General features: G+C 37.9%; 1 protein-coding gene across 50 annotated transcripts in view; it reads left to right on the forward strand.

Moving 5' to 3' along the window:
- Positions 1–25,394, forward strand: part of TTN (titin) — a 465,728-nt gene that overhangs the window by 272,392 nt on the left and 167,942 nt on the right. For 49 of the 50 annotated variants that reach the window (XM_067549108.1, XM_067549128.1, XM_067549138.1 and 46 more), the window contains 32 exons: positions 492–779; positions 947–1,225; positions 1,314–1,592; positions 1,683–1,961; positions 2,616–2,903; positions 3,065–3,352; positions 3,912–4,202; positions 7,529–7,816; positions 9,098–9,190; positions 9,311–9,593; positions 9,966–10,149; positions 10,577–10,666; positions 10,765–11,032; positions 11,521–11,802; positions 12,081–12,359; positions 12,471–12,752; positions 12,866–13,144; positions 13,713–14,000; positions 14,173–14,451; positions 14,546–14,824; positions 14,915–15,193; positions 16,034–16,321; positions 16,483–16,770; positions 17,304–17,594; positions 20,408–20,695; positions 22,282–22,374; positions 22,496–22,781; positions 23,148–23,331; positions 23,746–23,835; positions 23,934–24,201; positions 24,300–24,560; positions 25,154–25,363. In XM_067549108.1, coding sequence (XP_067405209.1) covers positions 492–779; positions 947–1,225; positions 1,314–1,592; positions 1,683–1,961; positions 2,616–2,903; positions 3,065–3,352; positions 3,912–4,202; positions 7,529–7,816; positions 9,098–9,190; positions 9,311–9,593; positions 9,966–10,149; positions 10,577–10,666; positions 10,765–11,032; positions 11,521–11,802; positions 12,081–12,359; positions 12,471–12,752; positions 12,866–13,144; positions 13,713–14,000; positions 14,173–14,451; positions 14,546–14,824; positions 14,915–15,193; positions 16,034–16,321; positions 16,483–16,770; positions 17,304–17,594; positions 20,408–20,695; positions 22,282–22,374; positions 22,496–22,781; positions 23,148–23,331; positions 23,746–23,835; positions 23,934–24,201; positions 24,300–24,560; positions 25,154–25,363 — 7,992 coding nt within the window. The remainder of the gene's footprint in view (positions 1–491; positions 780–946; positions 1,226–1,313; positions 1,593–1,682; positions 1,962–2,615; positions 2,904–3,064; positions 3,353–3,911; positions 4,203–7,528; positions 7,817–9,097; positions 9,191–9,310; positions 9,594–9,965; positions 10,150–10,576; positions 10,667–10,764; positions 11,033–11,520; positions 11,803–12,080; positions 12,360–12,470; positions 12,753–12,865; positions 13,145–13,712; positions 14,001–14,172; positions 14,452–14,545; positions 14,825–14,914; positions 15,194–16,033; positions 16,322–16,482; positions 16,771–17,303; positions 17,595–20,407; positions 20,696–22,281; positions 22,375–22,495; positions 22,782–23,147; positions 23,332–23,745; positions 23,836–23,933; positions 24,202–24,299; positions 24,561–25,153; positions 25,364–25,394) is intronic. The other variant, XM_067549133.1, reaches the window with a different exon arrangement.

A 25,394-nucleotide genomic window follows, 5' to 3' on the forward strand; every position in this document is an offset into this window, starting at 1 on the left:
TTTCAGTGTCACATCAGGATGTTGCCGCTGTGTGAAGACTCACTGCTCATGTGACCTTAGGGGATCCTCTTTGGACAGGTAGCACTGTGGAGATCACGGGCGGTGGGGTAGGTTTAAGCCTGAATCACATTTTTCATCCCTTGAGTGGAAGAGGAGGTTGCAGGTATTCATTCTCATCAACTGAGTCTGCATCTTCCTTCAGACAGATGGTGCAAAATTGTTGTTCTCTCTATGAGTATGTATTGAAAAAATGTAAGTGAGAAAGTTAACCCGAAGAAGGGGTGAGTGATTTCTTTAGAGGGTATCCTTTAACCTACTCTTCTCTCAGTACCTCAAATCTCCGGAGATAGACTGTAGGCCTTCTTAGAGTTCCTCCAGCAAATGTAGATGTGCCAAAGGAAATTTTGCCGTTTCTACTCGATACCTGGGAATCTTCTCTCTTTTAGTTACAATACTTGTAATATTTATACCTTTTGTATTATCCTATACAGATCGCATTTTACCTCCTTCTTTTACAAGAAAACTGAAAGAAACCAGTGGTCTTTTACGTTCCTCTGTTGTCCTGGATTGTAAAGTGTCTGGGTCACCACCTATTTCTGTTTCCTGGTTCCATGATGGACATGAGATCACTAGTGGAGATAAATATCAGACTACCCTTATAGACAATACTTGCACTTTGAAAGTGAATGCACTAGAGGAATCTGATACTGGAAATTACTCATGCACAGCTACTAACGTAGCTGGATCTGATGAATGCAGTGCATATTTGACTGTTAGAGGTTAGTACCCAGAACAAGGCAGAGCTTCAAGACATAAAATACTTTCTTTGCGAGGTGTTTACATTTTTGGCTCTGTTACTATGATTCTGTGTGTCATATGGGAATACTTTACTCTTCATCAAAATGCAAAAGTGCTTAGTGGCCTTCTCTGTTGTTTGTATTTTTAGAACCTCCCTCTTTCATGAGGAAACCTGATCCCCTTCAAGTTTTATCTGGGACTAATATAACTTTTACTAGTATCATACAAGGCACTCCTCCATTGGATGTTAAATGGTATAGAGGTAGCATTGAGCTAGTACCAGGACATAGATGCAACATCTCCTTGGAAAATTCGGTTGCAGAACTGGAGCTGTTTGATGTACAGCCACTCCAAAGTGGAGACTACACCTGCCTGGTCACTAATGAGGCTGGCAAAATTTCTTGCACAACACAGCTCTTTGTAAAAGGTTTGTCCGGCTTGAAATTACACACATTTCTTTAAAAAAAAATCCCTTGGTGCCTACTTTTAACTTATCTTCATATTGTTCACAATAGAACCAGCCAAATTTGTGAAAAAACTGAATAATCTCAGTGTAGAGAAAGGAAAACCATTAATTTTGGAATGCACGTACACTGGTACTCCTCCGATAGCAGTCTTGTGGAAGAAAAATGGATTTGAAGTGGCTCATTCTGAAAAATGCAGCATCACCACCACAGAAACGTCAGCCATATTGGAAGTTCCCAGTAGCAAAATAGAAGATCAGGGACAGTACACTTGCCATATTGAGAATGATTCTGGACAAGATCTTTGTCATGCTGCCATCTCAGTATTAGGTGCGTCCTCATTCCACAAGGAGCCTTTTTATATTAATCATCATTGTGACTTTTAATTATTGGTACTAATGGTGTTTGTTTGTTCTTTAGAACCACCTTATTTTGTTACACACTTGGAACCTGTTCAGGTGACAGTTGGGGATTCTGCATCATTACAATGCCATATTGCTGGCACACCAGAAATTATTGTGTCATGGTACAAAGGAGATACAAAACTAAGAGCAACTCCGACCTCTAAAATGCACTTTAAGAACAACGTTGCCACTTTGGTTTTCGGCCAGGTGGATAGCGGTGATAGTGGGGAGTATATCTGCAAGGCAGAAAACAGTGTTGGAGAGACTTCTTCATCAGCTTTGCTTTCTGTTCAAGGTGAATATTTTATGTTAACATGTCTAAAGGGTTGCAGAACTAAAGGGTTGCTTTTTCAGGAAAATATATCTTGTTTTAGGAACACTCTGTGCCTCTACCTGACCATTTAGAGACCACAATGGCCTAGAAGCCCCTCAGCATGCATTACCTTCTTCTATTAGTGAAGGACAGGCTGGAAATCCATACCCAACGCCAGTCCTTAATTAACCATCATTCTTTCTACGGGATACAGGCTTCTGATTCTTCCCCTTCAGAACAGGGCATTCTTGAATATAATTATTCTTCCAGCTCTTTCCAATCTAGAGAATGTGAGACCATGAATCAAATGTTAAGGCTAAGTTTGCCCTCATTTACAGCTTTGCAGCCACACTGACTGGTTGTCAACTTCCTGGCATCCTTGAGCAGAGCCGTACCTTCTCACCAGCCCTCAAACTAAATGATCTAACAAATAATCTCCTTTTTGGGCCTCTAACTGTTTTCATTGTACAAGTTGATTTGAAAAAAATTACTGGCTCTTCCAATATCTTCTTGTAAATCTGCCCAATCTATATCATAATATAGTGTCTTCTTCAGCAGTGCTTACTGGAGAATTCATCAAGAGTTGGATATCTTCCCAAAGCCTTCATTGTGCAATACTTCTTTTCTTCCTTGCAGAGCGTAAACTTTCTCCTTCATTTACACGAACATTGAGAGACATTCATGAAACTGATGGCTTACCAGTTACATTTGATTGTGGCATAACTGGCTCAGAACCTATACAAGTATCCTGGTCGAAAGACGGCGTACATATCAAAGATGACTACAATGTACAAACTTCGTTCTTAAATAATGTAGCAACTCTTCAGATTTTACAGACTGACAGAAGCCTTGCTGGGCAATATACTTGTACAGCTACCAATGCTATTGGAACTGCTTCTTCCAGTGCCACGCTCATTCTTACAGGTTGGCTGGTTATTAAATAATTTCCCTTAAATTTCACCAGATTATTTTTTCATTTTGATGCCAATTTAAAATAATAACTGGAGCATTTATTTAACTATTTGCTTTAAACTACCTGAGGTTTTCAAATCTATACATGCTTTTCTGTTTGTTTCACTGTTTAGAAGGGAAGAATCCTCCATTGTTTGACATCCCAATTGCACCCGTGGATGCTATTGCTGGGGAAAGTGCTGACTTTGAATGCCACATTTCTGGAACACAACCTATTAAGGTCACTTGGGCAAAAAATAACCGAGAGATACGGACTGGAGGAAAATACCAAATCAGTTATGTAGAAAACATTGCCCATTTGACAATTCTGAACACTGACAGTGCAGACTCTGGAATGTATACATGCCATGCTACTAATGAAGTTGGAAAGGATTCTTGCACAGCTCAGCTTAGTATTAAAGGTATTGGCTGATTCATAAGTATGTTGTACACACTGAATTCCCTTATATTGAAAAGAAATCAGTCGTCTTGTTCCTTGTAAACCATCTCTTCTATATATGCACTAGAAAATATCTATCAGGAGGGATCAAAAAGTCTCCGAGGGAAATAGTGGGGACAGTCAAGCAGAGACAATGTTTTCCTCGGTCTTCTTTTCTTTGAAACTTTAGAGACTTTGTCATCTTAAGTGATTTGTACAAAAATCTAGTTTGAGTCTTGTTGCTTATACATAATGTCTTGATTTTGTTTTAAAAAGGCATTTTTCTTAAAATCAGTATAAGATAATTGATTTCTTTTATTACCTTTTAAATGGTAAAACTCCATATCCATTTACACAGTGTTTTTCTGTTCTAAGAGTGGTGTTTTCTGCATACTTTTTGTAAAAAATAGAGCCCTTTTTAAATGAGTTAAAGTTTTTTAACAACTTATAGTCAATAGAGATATTTCTTGAAAAGTCTTCTACTGAATATATTATTTTAAAATTTATTTTTAGAATTTAAGGAGTATATTAATTTCTTGCAGAACGAAAAATTCCACCTAGTTTTACAAAGAAATTGTCTGAAACAGTGGAAGAAACAGAAGGAAATGTCCTTAAACTTGAGGGCCGTGTTTCTGGTTCTCAGCCTCTTACCATTGCTTGGTATAAAAATAATCAAGAAATCCATCAGAGTCCAAATTGTGAAATATCATTCCAAAACAATGCCTTACTTCTGCATATTAAGAGCGCAGGGCAGGCTGATACTGGCTTATATACCTGCAAAGTGTCCAATGAAGCAGGAAGTGCATTGTGTACTTCTTCCGTTGTTATTAAAGGTTAGTTAATTTCATGATTTGCCTATCTGTGGTGAGAATGTTTACTGTCAATATATGCCTTCCAGAGCTAATCAAATAATTCTTAATAGGAATCTTACCTTTATGCCATATATAACTATTTTCAAACAATATTAAATTCAGTATAGCATATACAGAATGAGATAATGGCAGCTATTTCTCCTTTATATATGCAGGCAGAACTCTCATGAGCTTCAATGTGAGTTCTGTATCTCAGGATAGAATTTAGCACAATATGTCTATTACCTTAGATTGAGAATACAGTATTAATTATATAATACAAAATAGTGACTGATTTCATGCAGATTTCTACATTTTGTTCATCGAACAGCATTACACACAGCTTGCTGCTATCAACAATATACATTAGTATTAAATAATAACCCGACCCAGCGTATGTTGTGAATGGCTAGAGTTTTATCATAAGCCATAAATTTTCCTGGCAATTAAATGAATTCCAGACCACACTCAAAATATTTGTTTACTAAAGTGTGACCGATTTTTTTCAGGACTATGTCAGCATTTTTTGAAAATATCTGAAAACATTTTCTACTAATGCAAGAATCAGAGTCTTTGATCCCCCCATATTATCCTTTGGGATCTATTCTTGCTTATCTTGCATACATAATTCTGATTAATCATATGTCTGTGGAAGTGCCTACCTTAATATGCATTTCTAGCATATTACATAATGTGTTTAGAATGTGTTTTTTGAATAATTTATCTAGCTCTTAGCAAATCTAATGCAAATGTGTCGTTTATACCATCACATGTCTTTCTCTGTGTTAAGCATTTGTTTTTCTTTTCTGTTTTCCATACTGTAATTTGATGTGCGTCCTATGTTAAAGTAATAGTAATGCCTAGATTATTCATAAAAATGAGAATTAAAGTTTTTAACAGTGAAAAAGGGATCTGGATGAATCTTTAGTGGTATAAAAATGTGATGTCCCATTACATCCATCATATCTACTCAGTTTCTTTTCATGTAGTGGTAGTTTTGCTATGCAAGATGTGCAGCTTTTTCTTTATTATTGGAAGTATCAGAATAAATTCATCTATATCTATATTTGTACAGTCACAGCAATTTGCTGTGGTAGCATGGGATTTAGCTGTAATTGTTGTTGCAGTATAGATTCATACACAGTTAGGGCTGGATTGGACCTCAAGAAGTCATCAGTTCTAGCACCTTGTTCTGTGGAAGGACCAAGTAAACCTGGACCATCTCTGATGGGTATTTATTCAACCTGTACTTAAAAACTCCAATGATGGAGATTCTACAATCTCCCTTGGATACCTATTCCAGATCTAACTACCCTTATAGTTAGAAAGTTTCGTCTAGCATCTAACCTAAATCTTCATTGTGGCAGATTAAGCCTGTTACTACTTGTTCTACCTTCAGTGGACATGGGGAACAATTGATCACTGTCCTCTTCAAAACAGCTCTGAGCGTATTTGAAGACTATTATCAAGCTCTCCCTGGGTCTTCTTTTTCAAGAATAAACTTGCCCAGTTTTTTTTAAACTGTTCCTCATAGGTCAGGTTTTCTAAACCTTTTATTATTTTTGTTGCTTTCATCTTACTCTCTCCAGTTTGTCAACATCCTTCCTAAAGTGTGATGCCCAGAACTGGACACAGTACTCCAGCTGAGGCCTTACCAGTGCCATGTAGAACAGGACAATTAGCTCCCAGGTTTTTCATAGGATGCTCCTGTTGTTAAACTCAAGAATGATATTAGCCTTTTTTTGCAGCTGCATCACATTGTTGACTCATATTTAATTTGTGATCCACTATAATCCTCAGACCCTTTTTCAGCAGTAGTACCACCTACTCAGTTAATCCCCATTTTGTAGTTGCACATTAGATTTTTCGTCCTTAAGTGAAGTGTTTTTACACTTGCCTTTGTTGAATGTCATTTTGCTGAATTCAGACCATTTCTCCAATTTTTCAAAGTCATTCTGAATTTTTATCCTGTCCTTCAAATTGCTTACAGCTACTCCCCAGGTTGGTGTCATCTGCAAATTTTGTAAGCATACTCTCCACTCCTTTATCCAAGCCACTAATGAAAATACTAAATAATACCAGACCCAGCAATGATCTCTGCAGGCCCCACTAAATACGCCTTTTCTGTTTGACAGCAAACCATTAATAACTACTCCTTGAGTATGGTCTTTCAACCAGTTGTGCTCCCACCTTATAGTACTTTCATCTAGACCACATTTCCCTAGTTTTCTTAGGAGAATATCATGTGCGATTGTATCAAAAGATTATTAAAATCAAGATGTATCACATCTACTTCTTTCCTCCATCCACTAGCCCAGTAACTCTGTCAAAGAAGGAAATTAGGCTGGTATTGGCATGATTTCTTCTTGAAAAATCCATGCTGACTATTCCTTATAGCCCTATTATTTTCCAGTTGCTTACAAATTGATTGTTTAATAATTTGTTCCATTATCTTTCCAGGTATCAAAGTTAGGCTGACTGGTCTATAATATCTCTGGTCCTCTTTGTTCCCCTTTTTAAAGATAAGTAGTATGTTTGCCTCTTCCTAGTCCTCTAGGATCTCACAAGTCTTCCAGGAGTTCTCAAAGATTGACATTCCTTCATCTTTCTCTTGATCCTAAAGTATTTAAATATCCTCTTCTTATTAAATTTATATCTCTTCCTGGGTTTAACTCATTTTGTGCCTTAGACTTTCTGATTTTGTTCCTATCTGTTTGTGCTATTCTTCTAGGAATTTGTGCAGGTTTCCACTTTTTGTATGATTTTCAGATCATTAAAGAGCTCCAGATGAGCCATATTGGCATCTTACTATTCTTCCTAGCTTTCTGTCACAGCAGGATAGTTTGCAGTTGTGCCTTTAATATTGTCTCCCTGAGAAACTGCCATCTCTCCAGAACTCTTTTTTTCCTTTAGATATTCTTCCCATGGGACCTTACCTATCAGTTCTCTAAGTTTTGTTAAAGTCTGCTTTTTTGGAAGTCTTAGCTCCTGTGCTTTAGCTGCTTTAATATTCTTTAAGAATAAGTGCAAATTAACTACTGCATTGAGAGAAGATGGAATACAGAAAGCCCTCTTTTTGCTTGCTTGTGAAAAAGTACTTTCTCCATACTATTTTATATTATGTAGCATTATTAGTATTCTCAGAAACCAGACTTGTACGTATCAACGCACCTTGTTTATCATTCTCTTCTTTGTAGATATAACTGAGTTGTTAGAGTCAAGATTTCATTTATTTCTTGTGTTTCTCTCTCATGTTCATAACAAACATTTCTTTCTTGATTATTTATTAAAATATTTTCCAATTCCAGAACCAAAAAAGCCACCAGTGTTTGACCAACCCCTTAAACCAGTGACAATAGTGGAAGGAGATATTTTGCAGATCAGCTGCCACGTCCAGGGATCAGAGCCAATCAGGATTCAGTGGCTGAAGGCTGGGAAAGAAATAAGAGCTTCAGCTAAATGCAACATTAGCTTTGCTAATGGAACAGCTCTCTTGGAACTCACAGCAGTCACTAAAACTGATGCAGGCGAATATGTGTGCAAAGCTACAAATGTAGCTGGGAGTGACTCTTGCAAGTCAAAAGTGACAGTGAAAGGTATAGTAAAACAGAAAAATCAGGTCATGTAATGGCAATTTAAAACAAAACTACAATGATCACATCTTTGTTTTCTGTGAATTAAGTGGTTCGTAATCAAATAGAAAATAACCAGTGTCTTTTATTACTTTATAAAATATCACATAGCCTGAAATACTGGCTTTACTGTGACATTATATTTAATGATAATTAATATAGCACCATAAATATAAACCATATACATTACGAGGTCTGTGTCAAATGAATAGTAGATCGCTAGTGCAAGGTTTAGAAATTAACCTTGCAGACAAAACAAAGAGTTTAAGATAAGGCCAAGCTGAAAGAGTGGGCTTCAGTCTCTAGAGCGTGTATGCTTGATGGGAAAGATGGGGATTTAGGCATTTTTTAAGGGAGCTGTGTATATTGTCAGGGAGAGTGCTCCATGTCTATGTGGCAGAAAGAAGACACAGCAAAGTCTGGAGTGAGCCAGCCAAAAAGATAGGAGAATAAGAAAGAATGCTGGGCAGTGCATTAAGAGAGAACGCTCCACCCAGCTCAGAGGCAGCAGTTGGATTATTGGGCTGGGCTATCTCAGCTTCAACCCACACAGCTCCGTCACCCAGTTGAAATTAATATGGTTTGAGGGTGAGAGTCTCTCTCAAATATACTTATTTGTTCTCCCATTACTATAGCATCTGATCTCTTCACAGTCTTTCATATGTTAAAGTAGCACCACCCCTAGCGCAGAGGCATCAGTGGGTTTAGAAGTGGCTTAATCACTTTAAATTTCGAGCTGTAGGCTGATGATAATGCTAAGAAACCCTGTAAGTCAAACGAAATGGGCACCAAAGAGAAGCCCCTTGTTACTATCCTGAGTGAGAGCTGCTGGGTGACAACTGATCAGAACTTTTGAAAGTCCGGCCATTTTTATTTATGTGCCCAGCTATGGATTTAAGAGCCTAAATTAAAGTAATCTGTTTAAAAAAATCTTAGGACCTGATTCTGATGTTGTTTACTTCTATGTAAGTTTACAGGGTATAACAGAAAAGGGAATCAGGCCTACAGTGTCTGCTTCCATCTTAGGAAATCAAATGACAACTTATTAAAAGTCATCGGAAAATACTTGGCATTTTACTTTCTTGAATGCACTATATATGCTGCTTTGGTAAATGGACTTAACTACAATAAAAAAATTCCCATAATATCTCCCTTCCAGTTCTGGGGCATGAAAAAAGTTGTTATGCCTGAAACTGAGCAGTTCTATTAAACCCTCCATCTTAATTCCTTAATCCTATTTTCCAGAAAAACCAGCAGCTGCACCAGCAGCTAAGAAAGCACCAGTGGATGGAAAGCTTTACTTCATCTCCGAGCCTCAGAATATCAAAGTTATGGAAAGTAAGCTCGTTCTTCGAAAAATATGTCATCTTCTCTATTTGTTATATTGGAGCATGATATTATCTCCTGCGGTCTTAGACACATGAAAGATGAATTTCTTGATTTTGTATTTTTCTACAGAGAGTGTTGCAACATTTATTGCTAAAGTTGGAGGTGATCCAATCCCAGATGTTAAATGGACTAAGGGAAAGTGGAGACAACTCAACCAAGGAGGTCGTATTATCATTCAGCAGAGAGGAGAAGAAGCTAAACTGGAAATAAAAGATGCAACAAAAACTGATTCTGGACTGTACAGATGTGTAGCTTTTAATGAACATGGTGAAATTGAGAGCAGTGTCAACCTGCAAGTTGAAGAACGAAGGCAAGAAGTAATAGAAGGAGATCTGAGAGCAAAACTGAAGAGGTAGGCGTTAGAAATTTTTCTAATTTCTCTATAGTCTCTACAGTGGGGGATGTCTTAACTGTATCTTTGATCCAGATATAAATTATTAGTATTCACAATATAGTGAACAGATTGACACCAATTATATTTAGGGTTTGATCCTAGCAACCATAACTCATGTCAGTAGTCCCTGACTAGTTTAAGAATCCTTTTGAAGTCATGTGTAGCTATTACTCATTGCCAAACAGTTTTTATAGAATAAGGTCCCTTCAACATTAACTTGAAGACTTACTCTGTACAGAATAATTTTTAGCTGACTCGGTTTTCCAAAGAATTCTGTTACAAAAGAGATATATTGTGCATGTGTTCTAATTAATCTCATTTCTTAAATAGTACTCCAACCAAAAAGAAGGAAGAGGAGGAAGAGAAACCCATTGATATCATGGAACTTCTCAAAAATGTTGATCCTAAAGAATATGAGAAGTATGCTCGCATGTATGGAATTACAGATTTCCGTGGCCTCCTGCAAGCCTTCGAGCTGCTAAAGCAAAGCCAAGAGGAAGAAAGCCATAGATTGGTAAGACCTAGTCAGGCTGTGGCATCGGGAATGCTAAGAGTAACATGGTTGCTGGGAACAGCCTCGATGTCCTAGCTGTGGCATTGCTGTATGTATAAGAGATTCAGATTCCAATCCTGTGGTTCTTGTCTCGCTCTGTTAACTCCCAACATGTTCAAGCCCTGGTGAGGCAGTCCTGCTACTAACAGTGGCCCTTCCAGCCAAGTACGTCCTGTCCCCATCTCTTTGCCCAGAGAATCTTGGTGACATGCAGTTTGTGAGATGGGCTGGTGAGGTGATTAAAGTAAGCTATGAGTTCTCAGAAGATTCAGTTAGAGAGATGCATGACTCTCCGGACTTGTGGAGGGCAGATATTTAAAAAAAAATGGATCCTAGTCATTTCGCAGTAGTGTTACTTCATGTTAACCCATGTTCTGTCTTTCTACAGGAAATTGAAGTCACAGAGAGAGCTCGCAAAGAAGAACAGGAATTTGATGAACTTGTATCATTTATTCAACAAAGACTCACACAGACAGAGGTGACATGATGGCTTTGGCTTGATAGTAAAATATGTGATCACATAACGGGAACTGATCTTGAAATGAAGACTGAACCATTTTAATTAATATTTTTCAGCCTATCACTCTCATCAAGGATATTGAAAACCAGACGGTTTTAGCAGATGAGGACGCTGTCTTTGAATGTGAAATTAAGATTAATTATCCAGAAATCAAACTCTCCTGGTACAAAGGAACTCAAAAATTGGAGTCTAGTAACAAGTATGAAATAAGAATTAAAGGTGATCGGCACATACTCAGAATCAGGAACTGCCAACCTGCAGATCAGGGGAATTTCAGAATTGTCTGTGGTCCACATATTGCTAGTGCTAAGCTAACTGTGATTGGTAAGTTTTTTTAAAACTAATTTACACACTTAATTTAATACTATCAGATACCTTCTAGGTCATATATTTTAACATGCTAACAGAACCTGCAGTTGTACGGGACCTTCATAATACTGCTTTCAAGGAAGGAAGGATATGCACCTTGCTTTGTCAGTTCTCTATCCCAAATGCCAAATCTCAGTAGTATAGAAATGGAAAAGCCATTAATTTAGGAGGAAGATACTCAGAAGTCTCAAATTTTTTGTCTGCTTGCATTCATAACACAATTTTCTTTCTTGATTGTTTGCTAAAATACTTCCCTATTCAAGCTATGTGTTCATACTTGTCATGCTGCCACCACATAAATCACTGGCTAATGTAAATTCACATTTTGTACCACCTACCCAAAGTCTATGCTTTCAGTTGGATATTTTCTTGATTTAATTAACTTAATGGATCAGTGCAATTTAGCATCTCATCATGTTTACCCTTTTCCTTTGGTTTTATAGAACCACCAACGATTATTACAAAGCTAGACTTCTCTAGAGTTGTAAAACAGCATGATTTCACTAAATATGAATGCAAAATAGGCGGCTCTCCAGAAATCAAGGTCACCTGGTACAAAGATGATATTGAAATCCATGACAGTGAAAAATTCAGAATGTCCTTCATTGATTCCGTGGCAGTCATTGAAATGCACAATCTCCGTGTCGAGGACAGTGGAGACTACATTTGTGAAGCTCACAATGCAGCGGGTAGTGCAAGCACCAGTACCTCATTGAAAGTGAAAGGTCAGATCCACATTTTCTTTCTTTCTTTCTTTCTTTCTTTCACTTAAACTGTTGTGGAAAGCTATATATTTTCTTTAGTCAGATAAGTGAGTACCACCTTCTCAGAATAAAGGGTACATATCTTACCAGTGTTCTACGGTATGGGTTCCATCTCTTATTTATGACTCTTCTCTTTACTCTTCCATATCAATCCAACATAATGATAGAATTTAACATTTAAATTTTGTTTTCTCTGCTATGTTCCAAATTCAACTAACCCAAACTTCTTCTTTTCTTAGCACCCCCTGTTTTCAGCAAGACACCCCACCCAGCTGAAACTTTGAAAGGTTTAGATGTTCATCTTGAGTGTGAACTTCAGGGCACTCCTCCATTCAAAATATTATGGTACAAGGACAAAAGAGAGATTAAAAGTAGCAAGAAGTACAAAATCATTTCTGAGAACTACCTCGCTAGTATTCACATTCTTAATGTGGATGCCACAGATGTTGGTGAATATCACTGTAAGGCCACAAATGATGTCGGAAGTGACACTTGCATTTGCTCTATAACGCTAAAAGGTTTGTATAATTATTTACACATCAGTTATATTGCTAGCATCCTGTCGTTCTCGCCTTTCTCCTTGTGCACTCCCTTTGCTGTTTTAATATGACGTATCTTCTCTTCACCAGCACCACCAATTTTTGTGAAGAAGCTCAGTGATTTCACTGCTGTAGTTGGGGAGCCAGTTGAGCTGCAGGCCACAGTAGAAGGTGCCCAGCCCATTTCTGTTGTGTGGCTGAAAGACAAAGGGGAAATCGTTCGAGAAAGTGAAAATCTTTGGATTTCCTATTCAGAAAACGTTGCAACTCTACAGATTGGAAATGCGGAACCAGCCAATGCTGGAAAATACATCTGTCAGATCAAAAATGACGCTGGAGTTCAGGAGTGCTTTGCCACCTTGTCAGTTCTAGGTTGGTAACAAGGAAACAAAGCAATATAAAATGATATTTTAACATCACTTAATAAACTGATTAATTCTGCTGTCCTGTCATCAAATATGGCTGTGATTTGCATCTCATTTCAGAACCTGCAGTCATTGTAGAGAAACCAGGCCCAATGAAAGTCACATCTGGAGACTCGTGTACTCTAGAATGTACAGTGGACGGCACGCCGGAGCTTACTGCTAGGTGGTTTAAGGATGGGAATGAGCTGTCTACTGATCACAAATACAAAATTAGCTTCTTCAACAAAGTGTCTGTGCTTAAGATCCTCAATGCAAGAGTAGAAGACAGTGGGGAGTATACTTTTGAGGTGAAAAACAGTGTTGGTAAAAGCAATTGCACAGCTTCAGTGCGTATTTCAGGTTAGTTGATTGATTTGTGAATTATCTTTGATTCTACAGTTTCCTTAAAAGGCCTTGCACAACATGCTGATTCCTTCGGTGTCACATCAGGCTGCTGCCACTGTGGGAAGACTCACTACTCATGTGACCTTAGGAGCCCCCTGTGGGCCAGGTAGTGCTGTGGAGATCATGGAGGGTGGGGGTAGGTTGAAGCCTGAATCACATTTTTCACCCCTCAAGAGAATGAGGGTGTTGCAAGGATTCATTCTCATCAACTAAGTCTGCATGTTCCTTCACACAGATGGGGCAATATTGTTGTTCTCCCTAAGAGAAAGTATTGAAAAAAAAAAGAAGGAAAGTGACCCTCAGAAAGGGTGAGTGACAGCTTTAGATAGTATCTTCAAACCCGCTCTTACCTTCTCTAAGTGCATCAGGACTCCCAGGCTAGACTGTAGGCTTCCTTAGAATTTCCCCCAGTCAAAGCAGATATTCCAAAAGAAAGTGCAATGTTTCTGCTAGATGCCTGGGAACCATATATTTTTCAAGTTATAATGCAGTAATATTTATACCTTTGTTTTATCCTATACAGATCGTGTTATTCCTCCTTCTTTCACAAGAAAATTGAAAGAAGTCAGTGGTCTCTTTGGTTCCTCTGTTGTCCTGGATTGCAAAGTCTCTGGGTCACCACCTATTTCTGTTTCCTGGTTTCATGATGGACATGAGATCACTAGCGGAGACAAGTATCGGACAGCCCTTACAGACAATACTTGCTCTTTGAAAGTGAACGCACTAAAAGAATCTGATATGGGAAATTACTCATGTACAGCTACTAATGTAGCTGGATCTGATGAATGCAGTGCATATTTGACTGTTAGAGGTTAGTATTCAGAATAAGGTGCAGCTTCAAGATATAAAACACTTATTTGTGGGTAGTTTATGTTCTTGGTTCTGTTACGTTATTCTTACCATCAATATTTTGTATAGGAATATTTTACTCTTTATCAAAGTACAAAAATCTTATTGTGTTTCTTTGTTATGTGTACCTCTAGAACCTCCTTCTTTCGTGAGGAAACCTGATCCCCTGCAAGTTTTATCTGGGGCGAATATAACTTTTACCAGTATCATTAAAGGCACCACTCCATTGGATGTTAAATGGTTTCAAGGTAGCATTGAGCTAGTACCGGGACATAGATGCAACATCTCCTTGGAAAATTTGGTTGCAGAACTGGAGTTGTTTGATGTACAGCCACCCCAAAGTGGAGATTACACCTGCCTGGTTACTAATGAGGCTGGCAAAGTTTCTTGCACAACACAACTCTTTGTAAAAGGTTTGTCCAGCTTGCAATTTCATACATTTCTTTAAAAAAAAAAAAGTCTCTTGATGTGTACCTTTAACTTTTATCTTCATATTGTTCACTATAGAACCAGCCAAATTTGTGAAAAAACTGAATAATCTCAGTGTAGAGAAAGGAAAACCATTAATTCTGGAATGCACATACAGTGGTACCCCTCCGATTGCAGTCCTGTGGAAGAAAAATGGATTCAAAGTAGCTCATTCTGCAAAATGCAGCATCACCACCACAGAAACGTCTGCCATATTGGAAGTTCCCAGTAGCAAAATAGAAGATCAGGGACAGTACACTTGCCATATTGAGAATGATTCTGGACAAGATCATTGTAACTCTGCAGTCTCAGTATTAGGTTTGTCCTCATTCCACAAGGAACCTTTTTATACTAATCATCATTGTGACATTTAATTATTGGTACTAATGCTGTGTGTTTCTTTTTCAGAGCCACCTTATTTTGTTACACACTTGGAACCTGTTCAGGTGACAGTTGGGGATTCTGCATCATTACAATGCCAAGTTGCTGGCACACCAGAAATTATTGTATCATGGTACAAAGGAGATACAAAACTAAGAGCAACTCCAACCTCTAAAATGTACTTTAAGAACAACGTTGCCACTTTGGTTTTCAGCCAGGTGGATAGCAGCGATAGTGGGAAGTATATCTGCAAAGTAGAAAATAGTGTTGGAGAGGCTTCTTCATCAACTTTGCTTTCTGTTCAAGGTGAATATTCTTATCTTATCAAGTTTTAAAGTTTACTTTCTTAAAATGTGATGTTTCAGGAGTGAAAAGTCTTTTCTTGGGAACACTATGTGCCTTTTCATGACGAGTTAGAGATTATCCATGTCAAGAGGCTCTACAGCATTGATTACCTTCCAGTAGTGAAAGACTGGTTGGAAAGAATTTCCCAATAAATTGTTCAATGTTCTCTCTAAGAATATCCCCAAAGCGAGTAGGGCTGCAATGACGGGAGGGCATCTCCCATCAACGCAGCTCCGTGAAGACGACGTAGTATGTAAGTGTAAGTATGTCGACAGGAAATACGCAAGCTACATTATGTAGCTTTTGTATCTCCTGTCAACCACTGGCAGCAATATAGACCAGACCTTAGAGATACAGGCTTTTGTCTCTTCCTCCCTCAGTTTAGGGCATCTCCACACTTATTCTTCCAGCTCCTACTAATCTAGAGAATGTGAGACCATTAATCAAACGTTAGGGCTAAACTCTGATTTACAGCTTTGTAACCACATGGACTTCAGTGAGACAGGAAGGGTGCAACTGGTTGTACTCTTCCTGGTATCTCTGGGCAGAGCCCTCTCTTCACACCAACTCCCCAAACTAAATGGTCTAACATATAATCGCCTTGATCCTTTGTGGGCCTCTTACTGTTTTATTTTAGGCAAGTTGTTTGAAAACAATGATTGGATATTCCAGTATCTTCTTGTAAATCTTCCCAATCTATATAACAATACAGTGTCATCTTAGGCAGTGTTTACTGGAGAATACACCAAGAACTGGATAACTTCCCAAGGTTTTCATTTTATAATACCTCTTTCCTTGCAGAGCGTAAATTTCCTCCTTCATTTATACAAACATTGAGAGACATTCAAGAAACTGTTGGCTTACCAGTTTTGTTTGATTGTGGCATAACTGGCTCAGAACCTATTCAAGTATCTTGGGCTAAAGATGGGAAACATATCAGAGATGACTACAATATGCAAACTTCGTTCTTAAATAACACAGCAACTCTCCAGATTTTGCAAACTGACAAGAGCCTTGCTGGGCAATATACTTGTACAGCTACCAATGCTATTGGAACTGCTTCTTCCAGTGCCAGGCTCGTTCTTACAGGTTGGTTGGTTATTAAATAATTTCTCTTAAATTTCAGCAGATCAATTTTTCATTTCCATTTCAACTTAAAACAATAGGTGCAACATTTATTTAACAATATGCTTTAAATTAATTGAGATTTTAAAAGCTATACATGCTTTTCTGTTTGTTTCACCATTTAGAAGGGAAGAATCCTCCATTCTTTGATATCCCAATTACACCAGTGGATGTTATTGCTGGGGAAAATGCTGACTTTGAATGCCACATTTCTGGAACACAACCTATTAAAGTCATTTGGGCAAAAAATAATGAAGAGATACGGACTGGACGAAAGTACCACATCAGTTATGTAGATAACATATCTTATTTGACAATTCTGAACGTTGACAATGCAGACTCTGGAAAATATACATGCCATGCTAGCAATGAGGTTGGAAAGGACTCTTGCACAGCTCAACTTACTATTAAAGGTATTGACTGACTCGTGTTTAATGTGCATGTTGAATTCCTATGTATTGAAAAAATGTCGTCTTGTTGCTAGCTAAGTTTTCTATATATGGATTAGAAAATGTGTATTAAAGTATCTATCATGAATCAAAAGGTCTTGAAGGAAAGTGTGGGAAATTGTGGAGAGGAGATAATGTTTTCTTCAGTCTACTTTTGTGTGAAACTTTAGAGACTTTGTCATCTTAAATGACTTCTACAAAAATCTGTTTTGAGTCTTGTTGTTGATACATAAAAAGTCTTGATTTTGTTTTAAAAGTTATTTCTTTTATTACTTTTAAAATAAGAAAACTCTACATCCATTTCAACCGTTTGGTGTTTTGCTATTCTAATAGTGGTGTTCTCTGCATCCTTTTTGGAGGGGGGGGAAGAGCCCTGTTTAAATGAGTGCAAACAGTTTTTTAACTGTCATTAGAGGTATTTCTTGAAAAGTCTTCTACTAAATATTTCATTTTAAATTTTATTTTTAGAATTTAAGGAATATGTTCATTTCTTGCAGAACGAAAAATTCCACCTACTTTTACAAAGAAATTATCTGAAACAGTAGAAGAAACAGAAGGGAATGCCCTTAAACTTGAGGGTCGTGTTTCTGGTTCTCAGCCTCTGACCATTGCTTGGTATAAAAACAATCAAGAAATCCATCAGAATCCAAACTGTGAAATATCGTTCCTAAACAACGCCTTACTTCTGCATATTAAGAGTGCAGGGCAGGCTGATGCTGGCTTATATACCTGCAAAGTGTCCAATGAAGCAGGAAGTGCCTTGTGTACTTCTTCCGTTGTCATTAAAGGTTAGTTAATTTTGTGTTTTGCCTGTCTGTGGTGGTGTTTTCTTTATCAACATGTTAACTGTCAATATACGCCTTCCAGAGCTAAACGAATAATTCTCACTAGGTTTCTTATCTTTAAGCCACATATAATTGTGTTTGAACATACACAGCATACACAATGAAATAATGGCACCAATTCCTGTTTTAGATATGCAGGAACAGTTCTCATTAACTTCAATGTGTGTTCTGTATCTCAGGATAGTATTGGGCACAATATTTCTATTATTTTCACCCAGGAGCATGCACAAGGGGGTGGCAAGCAGGGGCACAGCCCCCCACAAAATCTCTGTGTGTCCCTGCAGCCCAGGAAGGGAGCAAGCAGCAGGGTGGCAGGTTGCCAGCTGAGCTCCTCCCCCCCACCACTTCCACAGCTGCAGCTTGGTGCTGGAGTCCCACATGTTGCCTCTGACTTCATCACCTCAGGGGGTGATCTGCAATGTTGGGATTCCAGCAGCAGGGAAGGAGAAGCAGCAGCTGTAGGAGTGTGGGGTGGAGGAGTTCATCTGGCAGCCAGCCATCCTGCTGCTTCCTCCCTTCCCAGGCTGCAGGGACACAGAGAGTTCTGCTGCCAGGAGGAGCCACTGCCTCCTCATTGCTGGGCATCCCTGTCAGAGGTGTCCCAAGAAATCTGGGGTCAGGGGGGTCACGCAAACCTTTCATTTGTGTATTAAACAGGTCCCTCCAAAAATGTTCAAGTTTAAATTCCTGCATATGCCCATGCTTTCGCCTTAGAATATGGTACAAATAATATACTACAAAATAGTGATTGATTTCATATAGCTTTCTATATTTCATTTATTGAACAGTATTACACAAACCTTGCTGCTATCAATATATATTTGTAGCAAATAATAAACCAATGCTGTGCATATTATGAATGGCTAGAGCTTTACTGTAAGCCATAATATTTCCTGGTAATTAAACAAATTCCAGACCACAGCTGGAATATTTGTTCACTCAAGTGTGACAGATTTTTCCATGGCAGTATTTCTCAAAAATAGCTGAAAACATTTAGCTACTAACACAAGAGTCAGAGCCTTTAAAAAAAAAAACTTTTTGCATAGTATCCTTTGAGACCTATTCTTGCTTATCTTCCATACATAATTTCATTTTATCATATATCTTTGGAAGTCCATACCCTTAATATGCATTCTGAGCATAAAACATAATATGTTTAGAATATATTTTGTGAATTATTTGGCATGTCTAATGCAAATGCACTGTCTATTCCACTGCATGTCTTTTTCTTGTATATTTGGGTTTTTTCCCTCTCTTTCTTACTGCAATATGATCTGTGTCATATGTTAAAGAGTAACATCTAAATTATTCATAAAAATGAGGCTATACTAACACCTCTTTTGAACCTCCATTGACGTTTTTCAGGGAGTTGCATGGAATGAGCAAAGTAAAATGTGTATGAGATGGTTTCATTTCAGCCCATATTTACACCTGTGCAAATCTCACTGAAACTAACTAGATTGTTCTTGAATATTTGAGGCAGAATTTTTACATAAATGCACTGCAAATGCAAGATTGCCTACCACTAAGCAGAGAAATATTTTAGTGGGTCCAATACCCTGGCCTAGTTTTCAAAGGCGCTGAGCACCTGCATCTCCTAGTGATTTCAGCACCTCCACACATCAAGATCCACAGGATTAACCTTCTGTCCCTGCTGAATGGGACATGCAAATTGAGGAGTAGCCAAGGTACATGTGACTGATCTCCAGTTGGGGCCAAAAAATACCCGAGGTCATTTTATCTTCCTATATTTACACTTGTGATTTTCCGAACTCATCTGCAAATTTGTAAAATCATGATGGGTTGACCCCCTACTGTTCCCACTATTTTGCCTTTTATATTATGTGAGATAATATTGTGAGATATTATGTGATGTGATCCAAGAAAGACATACATTTAGCACACAGTAGAGATTTAAACTCTGTAATACTTGTTTCTTTTTTGCCTATATTAATGCCAATACATTTGCTTTCTTACCTTTTCCCTCAATTGCACTGTCACTGTCCCTCACTCTTGCTGTTATGGGCAACCAGAATGGGATCAAGTTAAACTACAAAAGCGAGCAATTCATTTGATTTTCTAGGTTAAAGTCAAATTAATGTTGCTTTAAGATTTATGATGATGATGATGATGAGGTAACTATTTGCATCTGGTGTGAACTATGAATTAAGATTGTAAAAACAGATCAGCCTGAATATTCAGTGGTATAAAAATGTGAAGTCCCATAATACCCATCAAATCTCTACTCATTTGCTTTTCATGTAGGCTTCACTTTTTTCTAAGCAAGATGTGTAGCTTTTCTTTCATTGTTTGAAAGATAAGAACAAATGCATCTATGTCTAAATTTGTAAAGCCAGGGCAGTTTGCTGTGTAGAATGGGGTCGAGCAATAATTGTGTTTGTAGTATATTGCATGTTTGGTCTTATAAAAAGTGGTTAAGCAACATTTGAAGAATAGCAGTTGTGCTTTAGTTGTTTTAATTTTTTTAAAGAATGAGTGTCAATTTAAACTATTGCATTGAGAGAAGATGGATTACAACATCAAACTCTCTTCTTGCATGCTTGTGAAAAAAATACTCTGATTGTACTAATTTTATTTTCTAATACTATATAGCATTAGTATTCTCAGAAACAAGACTTGTATCAATATATATTGCTTATCATTCTTTTATCTGTAGATATAACTGAGCTGTTAGAGTCAAGATTCATTATTTCTTGTGTTTCTTGATTATTTATTAAAATATTTTCCAATTCCAGAACCGAAAAAGCCACCAGTGTTTGACCAACCCCTTAAACCAGTGACAATAGTGGAAGGAGATATTTTGCAGATCAGCTGCCACGTCCAGGGATCAGAGCCAATCAGGATTCAGTGGCTGAAGGCTGGGAAAGAAATAAGAGCTTCAGCTAAATGCAACATTAGCTTTGCTAATGGAACAGCTCTCTTGGAACTCACAGCAGTCACTAAAACTGATGCAGGCGAATATGTGTGCAAAGCTACAAATGTAGCTGGGAGTGACTCTTGCAAGTCAAAAGTGACAGTGAAAGGTATAGTAAAACAGAAAAATCAGGTCATGTAATGGCAATTTAAAACAAAACTACAATGATCACATCTTTGTTTTCTGTGAATTAAGTGGTTCGTAATCAAATAGAAAATAACCAGTGTCTTTTATTACTTTATAAAATATCACATAGCCTGAAATACTGGCTTTACTGTGACATTATATTTAATGATAATTAATATAGCACCATAAATATAAACCATATACATTACGAGGTCTGTGTCAAATGAATAGTAGATCGCTAGTGCAAGGTTTAGAAATTAACCTTGCAGACAAAACAAAGAGTTTAAGATAAGGCCAAGCTGAAAGAGTGGGCTTCAGTCTCTAGAGCGTGTATGCTTGATGGGAAAGATGGGGATTTAGGCATTTTTTAAGGGAGCTGTGTATATTGTCAGGGAGAGTGCTCCATGTCTATGTGGCAGAAAGAAGACACAGCAAAGTCTGGAGTGAGCCAGCCAAAAAGATAGGAGAATAAGAAAGAATGCTGGGCAGTGCATTAAGAGAGAACGCTCCACCCAGCTCAGAGGCAGCAGTGGAATTAATTGTCTCTGGACTATCTCAGCTTCAACCCACACTGCCCTCTCACCTGATTAATATTAATACCATTTGGGGGTGAAACTTTCTCTCTCTCTCTCTCTCTCTCTCAGATACTTATTTGGCCACCCTTTCTATAGCATCTGATCTCTCTTCCCAGTCATTAATATATTAGCACCACCCCTAGCACAGAGGCAGAAGTGGGCCTAGAAGCAGCTTAGTCACTTTAAATAACTAAGGCTATGGCTACACTGATGGCAGCAAAGTCGCTGCTGTCAGATCAATTTCTCTGGATCGACTGAGCGGTCAGTGAAGACCCACTCAGTCGATCCAGAAATCGACGTACTAAGACCACCTTCACAAGTGGCGTAGCTCTGTGTCGACGGGAACGCGGTTCCCGTCGGCGCAGTGCAGTGAAGACAGTGTGCAGAAGAGAAGCAGAGAAGTCGACGGGAGTTACGCAAGTTTTTTGCGTAGCTTCCGTAACTCCCGTCGACTGCCGCCGAATCTCGGATGTAAGTGTAGACAAAGTCGGAGTGTAGGTTGATCATAAAGCTAAGAAACCTTGTAAGCTACGCTTTTAATAAATGGGTGTCAAAGCAAAGCTACTGGATACTGTCCTGAGTGGGAGTTGCTGAGTAACAACTAAGCAGCGCTTTTGAAAATCAGGCCACTTATTTATATGCCCAGCTATGGATTTAAAAGCCTAAATTAAAGTTATCCATTTCTGAAAATCTTAGGACCCAATTCTGATGTCATTTACATTCATGAAAATTAAATTTTGCAGGTTGGAACAGAGATCAGAATAAAGCCCACACTGTCTGCTTCCATCTTAGGAAATCAAATGACAACTTATTGAAAGTCATTGGAAAGTACTTGGCATCACTGTATATGCTGCTTTAGTAAATGGACTCAGCTACAATACAAATATCCTGATTATTTTCACTTCCCTTTCAGGGAAGTGAAAAAAGTTGTTATGCCTGAAACTGAGCAGTTCTAGTAAACCCTCCATCTTAATTCCTTAATCCTATTTTCCAGAAAAACCAGCAGCTGCACCAGCAGCTAAGAAAGCACCAGTGGATGGAAAGCTTTACTTCATCTCCGAGCCTCAGAATATCAAAGTTATGGAAAGTAAGCTCGTTCTTCAAAAAATATGTCATCTTCTCTATTTGTTATATTGGCAGCATGATATTATCTCCTGCGGTCTTAGACACATAAAATATGAATTTCCTGATTTTGTATTTTTCTACAGAGAGTGTTGCAACATTTATTGCTAAAGTTGGAGGTGATCCAATCCCAAATGTTAAATGGACTAAGGGAAAGTGGAGACAACTTAACCGGGGAGGTCGCATTTTCATTCAGCAGAGAGGAGAAGAAGCTAAACTGGAAATAAAAGATGCAACAAAAACTGATTCTGGGCAGTACAGATGTGTAGTTTTTAACGAACATGGTGAAATTGAGAGCAGCGCTGAACTTCAAGTTGAAGAACGAAAAAAGGAAGAAGTAATAGAAGGAGACCTGAGAGCAAAACTGAAGAGGTAGGTGTTAGAAACTTTTCTAATTTCTCTATAGTCTCTACAGTGGGGGATGCCTTAACTGTGTCTTTGATCCAGATGTAATTTATTAGTATTCACAATGTAGTGAACAGGTTGACAGCAATTATATTTAGGGCTTGATCCTAGCAACCCTAACTCATGTTAGTAGTCCCTGACTAGTTTAAGAATCCTTTTGAAATCGTGTAGTTATTACTTATGTGCCTAACAGGTTATAGAAGCCCCTTCCAACTTTAACCTCGAGGCTCACTCTATGCAGAATGATTTTTAACTGACCCGGTTTCCCAAAGGATTTTCTTAGAAAAGAGATATATTATGCATGTGTTCTAATTAATCTCATTTCTTAAATAGTACTCCAACCAAAAAGAAGGAAGAGGAGGAAGAGAAACCCACTGATATCATGGAACTTCTTAAAAATATTGATCCTAAAGAATATGAGAAGTATGCTCGCATGTATGGAATTACAGATTTCCGTGGCCTCTTGCAAGCCTTCGAGCTGCTAAAGCAAAGCCAAGAAGAAGAAAGCCATAGATTGGTAAGACCTAGTCAGGCTGTGGCATCAGGAATGCTAAGAGTAACATGGTTTCTGGGAACAGGCTTGATGTCCTAGTTATGACATTGCTGTATGCATAAGAGTTTTAGAGTCCAATCTTGAGCAATCTTGAGCTTCTCTGTTAACTCCCAACATGTTCAAGCCCTGGTGAGGCAGTCCCGCTACTAACAGTGGCCAAGTAAGTCTTGTCCCAATCTCTTTGCCCAGGGAATTTTGGTGACATGGAGTTTGTAAAATGGCTGGTGAGGTGATTAGAGTAAGCTATGCGTTCCCAGAAGGTTCAGTTAGAGAGAGACATGACTCTCCAGACTTGAGGAGGGCAGATATAAAATTGTGGATCCTAGTTATTTTGCAATAATGTTACTTCATATTAACCCATGTCCTGTCTTTCTACAGGAAATTGAAGTCACAGAGAGAGCTCACAAAGAAGAACCAGATCTTGATGAACTTGTATCATTTATTCATCAAAGACTCACACAGACAGAGGTGACATGATTGCTTTAGCTTGATAGTAAAATATGTAATCACATAATGGGAACTGATCTTGAAATGAAGACTGAACCATTTTAATTAATATTTTTCAGCCTATCACTCTCATCAAGGATATTGAAAACCAGACGGTTTTAGCAGATGAGGACGCTGTCTTTGAATGTGAAATTAAGATTAATTATCCAGAAATCAAACTCTCCTGGTACAAAGGAACTCAAAAATTGGAGTCTAGTAACAAGTATGAAATAAGAATTAAAGGTGATCAGCACATACTCAGAATCAGGAACTGCCAACCTGCAGATCAGGGGAATTTCAGAATTGTCTGTGGTCCACATATTGCTAGTGCTAAGCTAACTGTGATCGGTAAGTGTATATTTAAAGTTTCTCTAGGAAGTAATTTATACTTTTAAATTTAACGCTCTCTGATATTTACTAAAATATAAATATTAACATGCTAACAGAACCTTCAGTTGAACGGAATCTTCATGATACTGCTTTCAAGGAAGGACGAACATGTACCTTGATTTGTCAGTTCTCTATCCCAAATGCCAAATCTCAGTGGTATAGAAATGGAAAAGCCATTAAGATAGGAGGAAGATATTCAACACAAGTCTCAGACAAAGTACACAAGCTAATCATCAAAGATGTTAGAACAGAAGACCAGGGACAATATACCTGCAAGCTTCACAATGTAGAAACAACTGCAGATCTAACAATTGAAGGTTTGTAAACAGATAAAAATCTCTTTGTTACAGTTATGTTAAACAGTTTCTGGATGCTCAGTTACCAGAAGAGACAGAAAGAAGAGTTCATAATTTTTCTTCAAGACTGAAGATGGACTTGATGAGAAATTCTGCTGTTATATTCCACTGCCCTTATAATCTAATAATATTTTGTCTGTATAATTAATATAATCCATTACACTGTAACACTTCGATTTGAGTCATGTTGATCCTGTTTCATCTGTATCTGAGGTTTTTATATTTTCCTGAGATTTCAAACTTTCAATGTGCCTATACACCAAGCATCCTTTATCTTTTCTTAATTGCCTTAATGACTTCTCTTGAATACTTCTCTTCACAATAATCTTGTTGTGACAATACTCTTGTGTCGTCTTAACTTCACTCCTAAATGGAGGATTTCACAGGAGATAGAAAGATGAATACACATTTCTTTGTATTTCTTTTTTTCTTCCTTTTCGATATCCAAGTAGATGTCTGATGCTCTTTGATGTAATCACAAGAAATTATATAAACAACCGCAGGTCTATTGCTACAAGGATAACTAATATATTTTTGTTTTGTTTCAAAACCAGCTGAACCCATTCAGTTCACAAAGAGAATACAGAATATAGTGGTGAGTGAACACCAGTCTGCAACCTTTGAATGTGAGGTTTCTTTTGATGATGCAATTGTGACATGGTACAAAGGCTCCATTGAACTAAAGGAGAGTCGTAAATATAGCTTTAGAAGTGAAGGTCGCTGTCATTATATGACTATCCACAATGTCACTGCAGAAGATGAAGGTAACTTAATGGGATGTTTCTGTTGTCACTG

Source organism: Emydura macquarii, unplaced genomic scaffold (genome assembly GCF_026122565.2).
Source record: "Emydura macquarii macquarii isolate MOO-44397 ecotype Brisbane River unplaced genomic scaffold, CSIRO-AGI_Emac_v2 contig_1253, whole genome shotgun sequence".
Lineage (NCBI taxonomy): Eukaryota > Metazoa > Chordata > Testudines > Chelidae > Emydura > Emydura macquarii.